At 52.3% G+C, this 14,439-nt stretch overlaps 3 protein-coding genes across 3 annotated transcripts; 1 reads left to right on the top strand and 2 right to left on the bottom strand.

Moving 5' to 3' along the window:
- Positions 1–404: 404 nt before the first annotated feature.
- PG997_009690 (dolichyl-diphosphooligosaccharide-protein glycosyltransferase 48kD subunit) lies at positions 405–1,987 on the bottom strand (the record flags this gene model as incomplete). The annotated part of the gene is made up of 4 exons (XM_066814005.1): positions 405–827; positions 880–1,595; positions 1,661–1,771; positions 1,846–1,987. The coding sequence occupies 4 exons, from the start codon at positions 1,985–1,987 to the stop codon at positions 405–407; spliced, it is 1,392 nt and encodes a 463-aa protein (XP_066665967.1).
- A 630-nt stretch (positions 1,988–2,617) lies between these two features.
- On the top strand, positions 2,618–2,928 carry PG997_009689 (uncharacterized protein; the record flags this gene model as incomplete). The annotated part of the gene is made up of 2 exons (XM_066814004.1): positions 2,618–2,807; positions 2,885–2,928. 2 exons carry the CDS (start codon positions 2,618–2,620, stop codon positions 2,926–2,928), a joined length of 234 nt encoding a protein of 77 aa, XP_066665966.1.
- A 572-nt stretch (positions 2,929–3,500) lies between these two features.
- On the bottom strand, positions 3,501–11,533 carry PG997_009688 (uncharacterized protein; the record flags this gene model as incomplete). Its single annotated transcript, XM_066814003.1, has 7 exons — positions 3,501–3,533; positions 3,606–6,041; positions 6,071–7,887; positions 7,965–8,377; positions 8,407–8,423; positions 8,497–8,885; positions 8,950–11,533. Coding segments are annotated over 7 exons (7,689 nt in total), but the record flags the coding sequence as incomplete, so codon positions are not given.
- Between the last annotated feature and the right edge of the window lie 2,906 nt (positions 11,534–14,439).

Here is a 14,439-nt window from a genome sequence, read left to right as displayed (position 1 = left end):
ACTCTACGCAATACTCCCAGGTAACTATGATCGGGTTTTCGAGTTAGAGACTTCTGGAATCACAGAGTTACAATGCATATAAAGCCAGTCCCACCATGTGACTTTGCCCAGTCCTATGGCATTACCGTAACATAGCAAAATCCTCGCCGGACCTCCTGGATGTGAGGGCTCGACAATTTTGCGAATTCAAGACCTAGCACAGCATTCACGGCAGCGTCGATAGTTTCATGTCATTTCCACTGTATTCTGAATCAGGATTTTTCTCATGAAATATACATGCATCGAATCTTTTCTACACAACTCGATGCTCTCATAGCAGTATTTTATAGCCCATAGATGCCTCTTGCTGTAGTGAGCCAACCCGAGATATCATTTCTCACCGATAATTCCAGCGAATTACTTGATTACCTGGTCTTCTTGCTCTCTCCCTTTCCTGTGGGCTTGCTATACAGCCAAATCGCAACAAAGAAGAGCCAGCCAGTCACGGTAGCTCCAATACCTGAGATCCAAGGCCAGGCGCCACTGATGGCGTAGCTGCGAGGCCACTCGTCGTGGGCAAAGTGGCGCACGGAGACGGTGTTCTTCTCTTCAATATTGTTGAAGAAAGGTCGCTTATGGTTGATCTTGAAGTTAAAGATTCCGTGCTGATCAGGCAGCTTGAAGTTGGTGCTGTATGTAGTGCTCTCCTCGGAGTTAACGGTCGGCTTCAGGGACAGGCGGTGGAAGGGCGAAAGCATGCTGAACTCGAGCTGCAGGTCGTCCTCGGCCGGCACCTGGAAGGCGGCCCAGTGATCCCACTCGTATTCGGAGAGCGAGATAGAGTAGGTCTAAGGCACATTAGTTCCAAATTCGCGAGCAGTGTCTTCAAGGGCTACTTACCACGTCGTTCTTGATACGGTAGATCTTGGGGTTGCTCTGGTTGCCCTGGCCCTCCTCATTGAGGTGGTGTTCGATCCAGTTAACCTTCAGGACTCCGATCTCGTTGAACGTCCAACCAGATACGCGCTTGGCGAATTCACGGTTGACGGTGGCAACGGAGGCCTTGCCATCCACCTTCTTGACCTTGGCATCAAACCACTGGTCAGTCAGCATGTCGGCGCTTCCGACAATGGTGAGGCGGGCCGAGTTGCGGGCCTGAACAGTGGTGACCAAAGACAGCTGCTTTCCAGCCGCGAAGAGTTCGTCGCCCAAAACTTCCGACTCCTCCTTGGGGTTGTAGCTGTAAGCGGTGGCGGGAGCTCGGAGGATGGGGGTCAAGAGTGCGCCGTTGCCGAGGACCTGGCCAATGGTTTGGGGAAGAGCAAGAACCTCGCCGTTGGGGGTGGCAGGAGAGAAGAAGTCCTTGACACCGGGGCGCAGGGCGCCCGGCGTGGGTAGCAGGAGCACATCGTGCTTCTCGTCGGCCGAAGTGACGTCGTAGTTGAAGTGGTCAACGACCAGGCCAGTCCTCTCGGAAGGAAGGTGGATGTCGAGCTCTGACAAGGCCGCAACGACGGAGGTAGGAGCCTGCTTTTGGCCTGAGAGGGCCAGGAGGATGTTGCCCTGGGCATTGATGAACTGCAGGAGGAGGTTGGCAGTCAAGTTAGGACCGAGGCCTGGCAACAAGCTCATGTTAGCAAGTGTTGCCCAAGTAGAGCATTGCTCGTCTGGCTCAGCATACCCTTGGCTTTCGTGGGGAAGAACAGAATGTGGTCGTAGGATCGCTCGCCCAGGTGGAACAAGCTTAACGAATCGCTCTTGGGAGTCTCGTATGTGACCTCGAATCCTCGTCCTGCAATGTAGAGAGGAAAGTTAACAATCGACGAACTGGTACAGCAGTAGAAGGAGGCTAGTTCGTGTGCACACCTTCTAAGTCGCCCAAGAACTTGGAGTACTGGGCCTTCTCGGCGACATCTTCGAGGACGACGAGGAGCCTGGAGCCGCTAGAGCTGATGGCCTGGGCAACAGCTGTGAAGAGCAGCAGGAGGAAAGAGGTGAGGGAAGTCATTATTGCTCAACGTCTACGACGAAAGAGAGCGAAAAGGGAAAGAAAAGACAAGAGCGACAGCTACAGGCTGCTGCGCATTGGATTGAGCTGATTGAGGGTTTCTAGGAAATCAATTCAATGGGCGTAGGGACGAGAGAGCTGTCTCAAAAGTTCCAGACGCACATTCACACACACGCACACAGCCGTTCAATCGACAATCTATCGGCAGCTGGGGAGCTTGGGTCCTTGGTGGTGGGTGGTGGGTGGTGCTTTCCAGTCTGGCATACGTAGCCCGTCCCGTTCCTGCCAAGACTGGACTGTGGTGGGTATGTACGTACCTGCTAAGAGCTCATTGCGTACCTATGTACCTAGGTAGGTAAGTTCTACCTAACGTACAGCTATTTCTCCGGGATTTTGCCAGACAAGGCCGGCCGACCGACGACGACGGGAGCAATTGGCGATAGAGTGCAATTCCCAAGCCAGCATTACCACGATCCCCAACGTCCTTTGTGCGCCATTGCAGCAGCCCAATTGAGTACGTCCGATCCTTCACTGTCCCTCCCCAATCCCATTTGCTCCTGCGAATCGGCGCGCCCTCGTCCACCAGTAAGAAGCTAACATCACGTTGTCGTCGTTTGCGCGCAAACAGCAATGTCGAACCCTACACCACGCTTCTGGGCCGGCCCCCTCCGGTACCTGCGCTGGTCCGCCCGCGAGCGCCCGGCCTACTTCTACTCGGTCGTCATCGGCGCCGCCGGCCCTCTCATGCTCGTCACCGTCCCGCCGATCCAGTCGAGACTCGGCTACACGCGAGCGCCCCCGGTCCCCATGACATACCCCAGTGCGTCAATCCGGCTGCCAGAACGCCATCTTCTCTCTCTCTCTCCAGGCAACGCTAACGACTGTGTGTCTCCATAGTCCCGACAGGTCCCCGGGAACAGCTGAGCGGGTACGACGATTAGGCGAAGAAAATCAAATAAATATGAGTGGCGGAATCCGGTGCGAACTAGCAAAAGAAGATATAGGGGTGCCGGGAGAAAGCAATGCCGCTCTTGTATATATCATGGTGACGGTCTTGCTTCGATGCTTCGATGTGAACGAGCCAAGTGAAAAATGGCTGGTTGACAGGCCTACATCGACACAATGGGACAGCAACAACGCCGAGTGTAGAAACACCAAATAGACCTGTTGAATTCAAGCCAAATTTCCTTGGCACGAAACGACGTATCGCTTCGCTTTTCATACGCCTCGCTCACTATCTCTGATCACTGCTCAGCCCCTGGGATGGGGGTATCTCGGCTCGCCAACCATCTATTTCTCTTTGCGCAGAATCGGCTGTGGGGCCCCATCATCGATTGTCATTTCCAACTATAAAATGCAGAATTTCCCCCTAACGCCTGGCCTTCTATTGCTGCTTCGCCAACACTCGTAGCCCCGTTCTTTCCGTCGCTCAAGCCATCGAGTTTGAGGAGACAAACATGCAGCAATCCGTCCATTTGACCTTGGTAGCCTGCCGCGCTAACATAGATTTGTTCTACTTCTCTCTATGTATCAGATTCCACTCGTACTATATCAGGCAATGTTAGCGTTTCCGTCACTAGCCAATGAATGGGGCAAGAGTGTAGAGTATTGTACTTACCACGCGGCCGTCATCGTCACCCGTGTAGACAAGCTGCGGCATGGGCGTGATGCAAGTGATGGCAGCTTCCGTGTTGGCCCTCGATTCACTCCTGGCATCGGCGTGGTCGAGACGTCGAATCAACTCCAGCGTCCACTTCCCGTTCTTTACGGTTCTCTGCCATATCTTGACTCGGCCCCTCTTGTGGCCCGTGAAGACGAGGAAGCTCTCCAGCCACTCACTGCCCGACCCCTCATAGAAAGCACACGACTGGACAAAGTCATCATGCTCCTCGCACACGTTCTGATCTAAGAGTAGCTCGCCGTTTACCGTGTACAACGCCACGTTCGGCCCGGAGCAGAGCATGATTTCGCCTGATATGTCGTTGATGCGCGCACACTCGACCGCCCGGTTGTTCGGTAGTTTGCGCACAAACTCGAGCCTATTCAAATCCCATAGGAAGGCGTGGCCATCCATCGAGATCGTCAACAGCGTACTGAACGCCTTGGAAGCTGCAATGGTGGTGACTGGTGTTTTGTGCCCAAACAGACTTGACCGATTCACCAGTTCAACCGGCTTGCCGGCCGCCGTTTGGATGCTGTGGACAGATACCACGCAGTCCTCTCCTGCCGTGACTAACGTTTTGGAATCCGCAACGAAGATACACGAGATCTGGCCTGTGTGAAGATTTTCATTCACTCCTGCGACCTTCCTATTTTCAGTGAAGTAAAACCGTATGCTGTGGTCGGCGTAGCCCCCATTCCAGATACTTGTCAAAGAACGGGGAAGATTGAGTCGGAACGGCGACGAGCAGAGCAATCGATCTAATTTCGGGGAATAAATTAGAGAGGCAACTCGCTCATGGCTCTCGAGTAGAGGATGAGGGATCCGGGCAAGTGCATAGCTCGTAGTATCAAGTCGCTTGGCGGGAAACTTCATGTTCTCACGGCCAGGGTGAGGTTTAGTGAAGACTTGATGAGGCGTCTGTCCGAAGTTGTAGATGACACTAGTCGCATGCTCTCTCTCATCGGCACCGGCATTATCGAGGTCCATGGCCCCGCGGTAAGAGAGAGGCGAGAAGACGTTCACGTTCTGCACCGCAGCCTCTCCTAACTGCTTGTAGCCAAATACCAAGTCTATCCAGGAGTGGAGATTCTGACTGACGTAAGGGCTTTCAAGTGCTTCGCGATGCTTGGCAATGAAGATCTTCGGGTCTCCTTTTGCCCAAGGCGGCAGAGCAACATCGTTAACCTTGCCCCCGGATCCTTGACGAGTACCAAAATCGTAGCCATTGATGTTGGTCAAGAAATCGGGTAGATAGAAGAACTCCGGGATCAACTCACGCACATCAGAGCCTCGCTCACGCGATGCGGAGTGCCACGTTCTCTCCACCGAGTAGAAGAGTCGGTCTGCATGGTCGAAAGTACCTCCTTGCATTGTCACATGGGACTGGACAAAAGGGGGCAGACGGATCAGATAGGACGCTACCACCATGGCCGAAGAGTAATGTGTTCCATAGTGGAAAGGTGCCTGGTCTTCCATCTCTACAGCCGCGTTGAACCTCTCCATAGCGTCGGCGCGCCTACTTGGTGTCTGCGCCCCCATAGGCTTTGATAGATCTCGATATGTTGCTGGATCTTCAAGATCCAGCTCCTCGCTGGTATAGTCGGCCAGAATCCACGGAAAGACAGGATACTGGGTAAGATCGTTGAAGGTTCTGCCTGCCATCGTGTTGACCAGCATCAGGTAGTGGAAATTCGACATTTCTCCCCTTTGCCATTTGCGCAGCGAAGGATTCCATGGCGAAGAGTTGAAGAAGCCTCCGAATTTGGCCCCGAGGCCTTGCGTCGGCTCTTCGTGAATTTTGAGAGACTCGAGCCGCCATGCATCTTCTGGGTTCGGAAGTGTTGCAGCTCCAGCGGTATGTGGTGTTTTACTCGCAAGCTTGAGGTGTATGTCATCCCGGACTGCCGGATTGATGGTGGTAAGCAAATAACTCCGCCCGTCCGTGAAGAAGATTTCGATGGCTACGTCACGAAACAAGAAGCGGCGCTTGGACACGCTGATCACATCTTGCCAGCGCCAACTGCGAGAGCCCTGTGCTCTCCGCCGTGACGAGAATCCCTTGGTATCGGTCTTGTCGTTGGTGATGATTTGGACAAAAGGGTCACGGTCCTCAGGGGCGGCCTCCCAGATGTTGACAATTTCGCCTTCCGCACTCTGGAAATAGTTGTCCATGATGTACAATGCGTTCTTGCCAACAAGAAGAATCCCCTCGCAGACCTCCAATCCGACAATGCGCGAGATGTTGTATACCTGCTGGACAAGATCTCCAGTTTCCAGGCGGCGCATGACTCTACGATTTTTGTCTTCAAAAGCTTCGTCGGGCTCAGGATCGTTTGGGTCATCTACCATCTCGAAGTCTTCGTCTGGAGCGACAGTCTGTTCTCCTTTAGGCTGCAAAGAAGCTCCGCCGTCGTTGTCACCTTCAGCGTATCCTTTACTTTCCGCAGACGGCGGCTGCCCACTTGCCATGGCATCTGATGGTTTTGTACCGGCAGCATTGGCGCCTGCACCAGGAAGCGCAGTCGGGGGACCCCGCGACTTGATGCATCGGTGTTTCTTCGCTTAGGTTGAAAGAGCTCTTTTTGTGGTTCTGTATCGGGCAACAAGCGGGCTCGCATCCTGTCTCGGCCCTCGGTTCTATCAAGCTTCCATTTGATGATGCTGTTTTGCTGCAACACAGCTCCCGGGCGTGTTAAGTCTTGGCTCATCCTCATGAATTCCGAAGAATGGAACAGCACGTCGTCTTGCTGATCTTGGAGTAACCTTTGATGCTTGAAGTGTTCCGAGCCATATATCGACTTCATCCAAGCGGAATTGGTCATGTCATGGCGTAAAATCGCACTCTCCTTCTCAGAGCTCTCCAATTGCCACCGCTTCAGTACCTCCCGGCGCTTAGCAAGACGAACCTGGGCGGTTTCAACTGTTCTAGAGTTCTCCAGTCGTACAAAATCCTCCCACGTGCGCGAGAGACCATTAACAAATAGTTGGTCGAGAGACGCCCTGTGCTCCGTAACCCACGCAACGAAGCTTTCAGTGTCGAGCTCCGTCAGCTTCTCAAACTCCAGAACCAGGTCGGACTTCTCGGTGGAAGTGAACTGCTGGAATATGGCTGAGCTTTCCTCTGGCTTCTGGACAAGCATAATACGCCAAAGATTGACTGTTGCAAGGCTGACGGCCTCACGCGTATCAACAAGCTTGACGTAGAACTGGAACCACAGGAGCTTCGTGTAGTCATCGTCGACAGAGAGCGAGTCCAAAATCACCATTTGCCAATACAATATCTTGTTCAAAGACGAGATGGCCTCTGTGTCTGCGCATTGTGGATCATCCATCTCAGAGAGCTTGAGGAGGACACATTTGAGAAACGATGTCCTGATGGTAGAAACGGCCTGGCTGCAGAGTCTGACGCTCTTTAGCTTGGAAACATCTGGTCTGTTGAGATACTCCAGTAAAAAGCCGAGGAAGTCGAGCATTGAATCGGCACCGTTCATGAACCATCCCTCGAAAATTGCCTCGACCATGTGCAGACTGAATCGGGCCATATTTGTGAGAACCCGGGGCTCAATCAATAGCTTCCAGTCCAGCTTGATCGTGTTTGACAGATGGAGGATGGTGCCGCGTAGTACATGAGACTCGAAGTATGCTTGGTGCTCTTGGAAACCTGGAGGGACCTTTATAAACAAGCCGAAGCCGGGAAACTCCTTACGGTAGAAAAGCTGGTCAAGAAACACATTGACCACCAGCTCCATGATACCCTCGAGTACCGCATGACTTGTGTTTTGAGAATTGGTGTTTTTCTTGGGAGACATGACATGAGTCAAGCGAGCAGGACTGAGCTGCGGTGGTCTTTGAGAAGTCAACAGCACGAATGACGATGCTTTGCGAAGAGGTGAACCTCGCACGGTGTCGTTCGGTGCTTGCAAGACACTGTCGATGGCCTTTGAGGTTCTGACTATCGGTGCCGGGGCAGAAGTTCCAGTAATGGGGCGGATCATGACGTCTCCGCCCTCAAATGTCAATGCCGAGTCACGAGACTCGAGCTCAATCTCAGGACGGACAGCATCAGTACTGACGATTACTGGATACAACGCGGCCAGAAGAAGCTTCACGTAGTCGGAAGAAAGAGCAAAGTCTTTAAAGTTCATGGACCGGCTGTGTATGTCGGCCAAGAAGCGGATGACAGTTTGTAAGACCGCTGCATTGCCAGCCACCTTCACTTGGCTTGGTTGGGGCGTTTCTGGTCGAAAATTAGTTTTTCTTTTTTTCTTCTTCTTTCTTTCTTTTTGAAAAGTCGCAGCATGGGGGAATACTCACGCCTGGTTTCCAACTCCTCGGCGAGCGACATGGATCTACCCCGAGGCCTCCCCTTGAATACGTTCGAGTCAATAGTAGTAGCACCTTGCGGCGAGCCAAGCTCGCGAGGCGAAGCTGGGTCTTCTTGATTCCGTAAGATGTCCTTGAGGCCTATCTGAAGCATGGATGTAATAATTGGTAACGTCTCCGGAAACGCGATTTTGCACTGGCCAAAAGTTTCGAGCAAACTGAAGAAGTCGAAACTCTTGTCGAAGTCTATCTCTGCGACGTCGTATCCAAAGAGTATACTGAAGCAGATTGGCCAGATTGTCGGGACATCCCACCATCTCTTCAGTCTATGCGCCATGATATGGAACCCGCCCGATTTGCCAGAGAACTTGCTCGCGTAGCTTGAGCCGTGAGTGACGAGTAACCTTGAAAGTATCTTGCTTCCATATACTACAACCTCGGGGTCATTCTCTGTAAGGAGATAAAGTAACCACTGCGCCATCGTCAGTGTGGAATTACGTGTTGGTATCCTGGAATCAAGTACCTTGTTGGTTACCGTCTTGGCAAATCTCCGAATATAGTTGAGGTTTCCTTTCTGACACAGAAGGTCGCTGTACATCTTCAATATCTTGACACCGACCTGTTTCCTATTTAAAGTTGTATTGAGAACGTAACCGGCTTTGTTCGTTTCGATAACAGGCCGAGTAGGAGTACCCGATGGTCTTGCAACAGTTGCAGAACTCGGCTTGGGGGTCCTGGGAAGAGACGCGGGTGCGGCATGAAACGCGTAAGTGATGAACAGCGCGAGGGATCGGTGGACCTCGGTGTTGTAGCTGCACTGTACAAGCTCTTGGAGAGCATCCATGAAGAATGGCAGAACAGCAGCCGCCAGAGGCTCGGCTTTGAGCGCGTCCAATAACCGTTTCACAACGCCTTGTTATAGTTGTAATGATTAGCCACATGCCAAAAAGGGGTCGAGGTGAGAGCATAGACTTACGCATTCTCAGAAGCCTTCGATTGTTGTACTCGTGGTACTTGCTGTTTCTTGCGAAAGTAATGAATTGTTTATAATACAGCTCCTGCACGATGGGGACGCATCTCCGCCAAACATCAAAATCAACTAGCAGGATACGATATGCAAGAGGGTTCTTGATAATCGAGTTCAGCGAGTTTTTGTGATCGTAACCCACAAATTCAAGCACGAGGCTTAGAAGCTGGAAACTCAACCTGTCCTTTTCCACATCATCCAGGGAAAGGCGCGCGGTAATATTCTCGGCTCCGGTAGGTGCCAGCCCGAGCTTGCATTTCAGTAGCATACCCATGATGTTGTAACCATTGCATCTTTCCATTGCCTCGCTATTCCGCCAGCTTGAATTCACGCAGCGAAAAATCATTTCAACGGCTCGGGTCAGAGATTCGGCGTTTGAGGCTCTTTCGACAATTTTCAAGGCGAGGGGAGTGAAGCCGGCGAGTTGCCACATCGCATCATCAAGATGTCGAGGAACAGCAATCACTGGCTCGCCCGACAGAACGGCGACACCACTGGAGCGGATGAGAGCATCGTTAATGGATGGTAACGCAGTATTAATTGCGATACCCGTACCGCTCTTCATGGTCATTTGGCTCAGTGCATGCGATGGTCCTCGAGATAGTGATCGAAACAGCTGAGAGTCGCTAAAGGAGTCCCGTTCTCTGATGATTGATGAAGGCATCAGACTGAGGAGAAGCCTGTTTTCCGGCATGACATAGCCAGCTTTGTCTCTGATGACCCGGATCAAATCTGAGCCATCCTTCCCCGGGGTGACTAGATCATTTCTCAGACCCAGGTGCGCAGAGGCTTCGTAGGTCTGAAAAGCACCAAGACAGTCTTGAAAATTGCCTTGATAGCGCGGCCCAAGACGACTGGGAACAGCCAGGTAATCGTCGCTCAATGCTTCTTCGAATAGATGAGCAGTGGCTACAGACCATTTGGAGGTAACAATCCCCGCACCAAGGTGGGATGATAGTTCTCGAGGAGTGCCCAGGAAGGCTTGGACTGGCATCGTCTTGTTGTTGCTTGAAGCGAAGGATGCAAAACTCTCTGTGCTTCCGTTCGCAAGGGGTGGGGGCGATGGGAATGTTGCCTGGAGGTGTTCGACAAGTTCACCATCCACATACAGATAAGCTTTGTTCGCGGACATCGTCTTACGGCGGTGTACAAGGGCTATGTGATACCATCTCTTCTCTTTGAAGGCGAACGACTTGAACCTAACACTCGGCCTGCGTGATGTAACTGATGTTTGAAGGATGAAGTTTTGGGTGTCCTTTTCCAGGTACAGGAGTAGGAAGCATGTCTGTGTTGCGTCAAAGACTCCAAATATTGTTGTATGCGACTTTGGGTCGAATTCGTCGACGCGAATCCACGCCATGAAAGTGTACCCATTGGAAGAAGAAGGAGGAAAGGATCGGCCAAGGCTGGGCAGATCGATAGAGGCATGCCCATGAAGTGAAAGATCAAACTGTATGAAAGGAGGATCTTGGTGCTCCTGTACCATTTCCAGACAGTGCTCCGACGCTTCTGGTGACGAGTTCATAAGCAGTGCCTGCGCATCGGCGAGCCTCTTTACTCCCAGGGACATCAAGGATCTGCATATATTCATGACCAGGTTGTGCTCTGCGCGGCTCAGGCCAGCATTCTTGTCAAAGGATATCGCAAGAAGACGTGAATGCACGGTAGTGTCGTGTACCAGACAAAGATTGTGCGTCGAGGCTGTAATTACCTCCGTAATGACCCTCAACACTAGCAGGGAGACTGTTATCGACTGCGATTCCGAACCCTTTGGCATGGAAATCCAGAAGTCCACAACCGTTCTGATAATCTCAGGATATTGTAGCTTGGTCGCCGGCCCAATGACCGTACGTACCGCATCTTGAATCAAAGCTGCTTGCTCCTCAGGATCAGGTCCTTCTTCGCTTTTAGGAGCATCCTCGCCAAGGTCGTCATTTCCAACCATGACGGGCATGTCTTCGAATATCGTCTTCTGGCAAAAACCACCCAGTGTTGGTATCTGCAATGAGAATGCAAATAGCTTTCCGAAGAGCTGGCTGCTGGTCCAGCAGTCCAGGTCACCACCGCCGAGGCCGATGCTTGCTATCGATTGTTCTAAGGCCTCCCAGCCGCCACTTTCGACTCGCGTGCGAAAGTATCGCATGTTTCCTGGATGAGCGTTGAATGCAACAGATAGAACACCAAGCACTGCATCAAGGAGTCGGAACAAGCTCTCTTTCTCGTCTTGGCTGCGTTTCTGCGGGTTGTAGAAGCCCGAATAGGCCCGAAGAATATCGAAAAGGCGCTGGAAGCCGTGGAGGTGTCTGAAATCATCTTGCACAGAGCTGGGGGTTTCACTGCGGTGAGATGCTGCTTGATCTGATCCAGCCGGGCCACTAGTTCTTGTATGTCGGGGTATGGGTCTCGTGGGGTCGATAGCACGGCAGCTACGGAATCGAGCAGCTTTTGTTGGACTTCCAGTGCCTTGGATACGGACGAAGGCATCGAGGCCGAAGTGGAGGAACGGTATCTGCTTGGTCGGGTAGACATGTTGTCTGGCTCATCGGCGAGATCGGGTTATCGTGACGGATGCCTGCTCTTCATGATTTACCACCCCAGTTCTTTGCACCCTTGTTTGGGCCTTCTCGACGACCGATATTCCGCAACATCGATAGCCGAACACGGTCTATAAAGCTAGAGACAGCGCTGCCGAAAGGCGACGGTTTAGCAAGCAGTAGTAGGGATGCTTCCAGACAGGCTTGAGCAAACAACTGACGTCTCGTAGCGGGGGCCACCGGCACCGGGCGCGACACTTGATGCAGACTACAGAAATAGATATGACGTCGCTACTGGCCTCCCGGGTGCGAGTAAGGATTTACTGGAAGAGATATGCTGGTGTTGGACACAGTCGCGTCGTGGTGGTGGGCCGGTGCTCTGGTTGCAACGAGATATTCAAAAAGTGTCAGCCTTGAGATGTGTGGCTTGTGCTGCCTTGAGGTACCCAGGCCATCATCCATCCCACTTTGTGCTAAATTTACAGCCGCGTCGAAGCTGCGCGCCCGGCGCCCCGTATTGACGTGGATTCATCCAGGGTTATTCTGCAGATCCGCCCAAGTCCTCTGTTACATGCAACCTCAAATGGAACATGATGAGTGTCGAGTGTTTGTGGCCTGGTGTTTCCGAGAAGATTTATAGGCACCCTGTTTCAATCCAGCTGCTGCCAGTCTCCGACCAGACCCCGACTGTACACTCACCGATATTATGCACGTGCACTTGTTCTTTGCTCTTGAGGAGGCATTGGGAAGCAAGTGATAACAGACTTCGCCGATCCTGGTTTGAGTTGTGTATGGAACTTTCGGTCCTCAGGAACTGCGTGCCTGCCTCACCCACATACATGTAATTTCTCAGCATTAGACTCGTTCATTCGCTGCGCCCAGCTCATCACTTTGTGAGTTGAGCCAGCCTGCAGCATTGCTTTGGATGTTGCGATGCGAACAGCGCAGCACGTTTTGACCTCTCATGGGACTTGGAGCACTTCCAGAGTGCCATCATGGATTAACTGGCTATCACAACAGTTTATCAACGGAATAGTTAGTTGACGGCAGAGTAGTTGAAGACAAAATAGCTGATATGTACGGAGTAGTGCCTGTGGTGCTGTGTTGTAGCTACACGGATTAAGTAAGTATTTTAATCAACAAAGCGCCAAACGGCATTCCGCGCCCATAATATATGGCAGCACTTGCGCCGGGTTTTCTCCTTACCATAAATCTTTACCGCAACGGTGTGCTGTTGATCACGAGTCCCGAAAAGGGATGTCTTCGTGTTGCTTATGTTGGTAGCTGATCAAGCTCCCCCTTGCCAGTCGTCATCCGCAAGACAATGCACAGTTACTAAGGCAGCCAGCCAGGCCGCGTCAACAAGAGGCGAGAAGCCCCACCATCCTTTAAGTAAGACCTTAACGGAGACCGATAAGACAAACATGGGAAAGTTGCACACGTGCCAGGGACCGAATGACCGTCTTTTGTGTCAATAGTTAAGATAGGCTGATAGGGTGCTTTCCCACCCTGGCACCCTCAGCTTGCCAATAAAAGAGGTAGGGCCAACAGGAGACACGACTTGGCCGAGCTCGGAGTCCCCATGTTTGCCTGTCAAGGCGAGCTAATTATTGAAGACGATACCCAGAGGGGAACCGTCTCTGGTTTCATCTAGGCGGGATTGGGAAACGCCTAAGCTTTCGATTGTGTCATCGTTTGTGCCTGGCAACACAGTCAGACCGACGTCGTCTGCCATAAGACCACCATCATGACTGGCGGCACAGGCATGAAGAGATCAAGCAAGAGACAGCACTACAACATGCAGCAAGGGAGAGCTGCCTGCTGCTACGCATTTCAATTTGCTGTTACCGGGAGGAGAGTAGAACATTACCTGTGATTGGATTACAGACGGTAAAGAACTGTAGGTAGAGCTCAGTGAACCGAGGTGGGTGGTATTCCAGGGTCCAGATCATATCTAGGGGCTACATACGGGTGTAATTAGCCACAGATAAAGCTCCATTCGATCTTACATATCCGCTTGCGGTGTACGGGTGGAATGACGTGTTAACACAAGATGGGGGTCCGAGACAGCTGTCTGCACTCCGACGAGCATGGTGATTCGAAGGCAGCAAAGGTGTTCTTGAGCACGTCAGTAAGCCAATATATTCATCAGCTGGCGTGTGCCTGTTCTCGGCTCTTTCTTGTACGTAAAAGCTGGAGGTCAGTCAGGCACAGCGGATGCAGCTAACGCGAGCAAGCTCCAGACTCTCCAGAGCTCTCCCTCCCGTTGTCCCGTATCTTATCGCTGTGCATTGCCTCGGAAACCTTCCTAGCGTTTAGCTGGGGCGCCAAGCGAGCCATATCAGGTCACTTGTGTTTGGGGGAATGCGTACCTACATCACCGTGCTAGGGCCTAGGGAGGTACCTACTAATAGGTACCTATCCTTCCAGTCCTTATCCACCCTATGATAGCCCTGTGCTGGCCGAGCCGGCACTGGGGCTGCTGCCTCTTGCGAGCGACTCGCTGGGCGGATGGAATGACTGGTCGCGCAGAGCGTTAATCATTGAGAACAAGAGCCAGCCATCCCTCGTGTGACGATAGTCAATTTGAGCGCCTTTTACTCTCCAGGACCAGGGAAAACCGTCTGATCCGAGTCAGATTGCCTTTGGGCGTAATGAGCATTATGAACTCCAGCATGCCGCGATCCCCAGAAAGCCGCAGCGCGCTTTGGGGAAGCTTGAGTCAGTCTAAACGATCGCAGAGGTGCTTACCGGATTCTGGCTAGCGGCCCTTAATGTCAGCAGCCATTCTTCCTTCTCTGCCTCACTCCAGCACACTCTCCACAAGCCCAGCTGCGATCTCCCCTGCCCCCGGTCGTTATCTTGCACCCGCCAGCCTGCCGCTACCTACGCTACGCAAGGTGCT

Source organism: Apiospora hydei, assembly GCF_038363865.1.
Source record: "Apiospora hydei strain CBS 114990 chromosome Unknown utg000007l_segment0_segment0, whole genome shotgun sequence".
Lineage (NCBI taxonomy): Eukaryota > Fungi > Ascomycota > Sordariomycetes > Amphisphaeriales > Apiosporaceae > Apiospora > Apiospora hydei.
The sequence above is the reverse complement of the archived record's forward strand: the minus strand, read 5'-3'. Positions and strand labels throughout refer to the sequence as shown.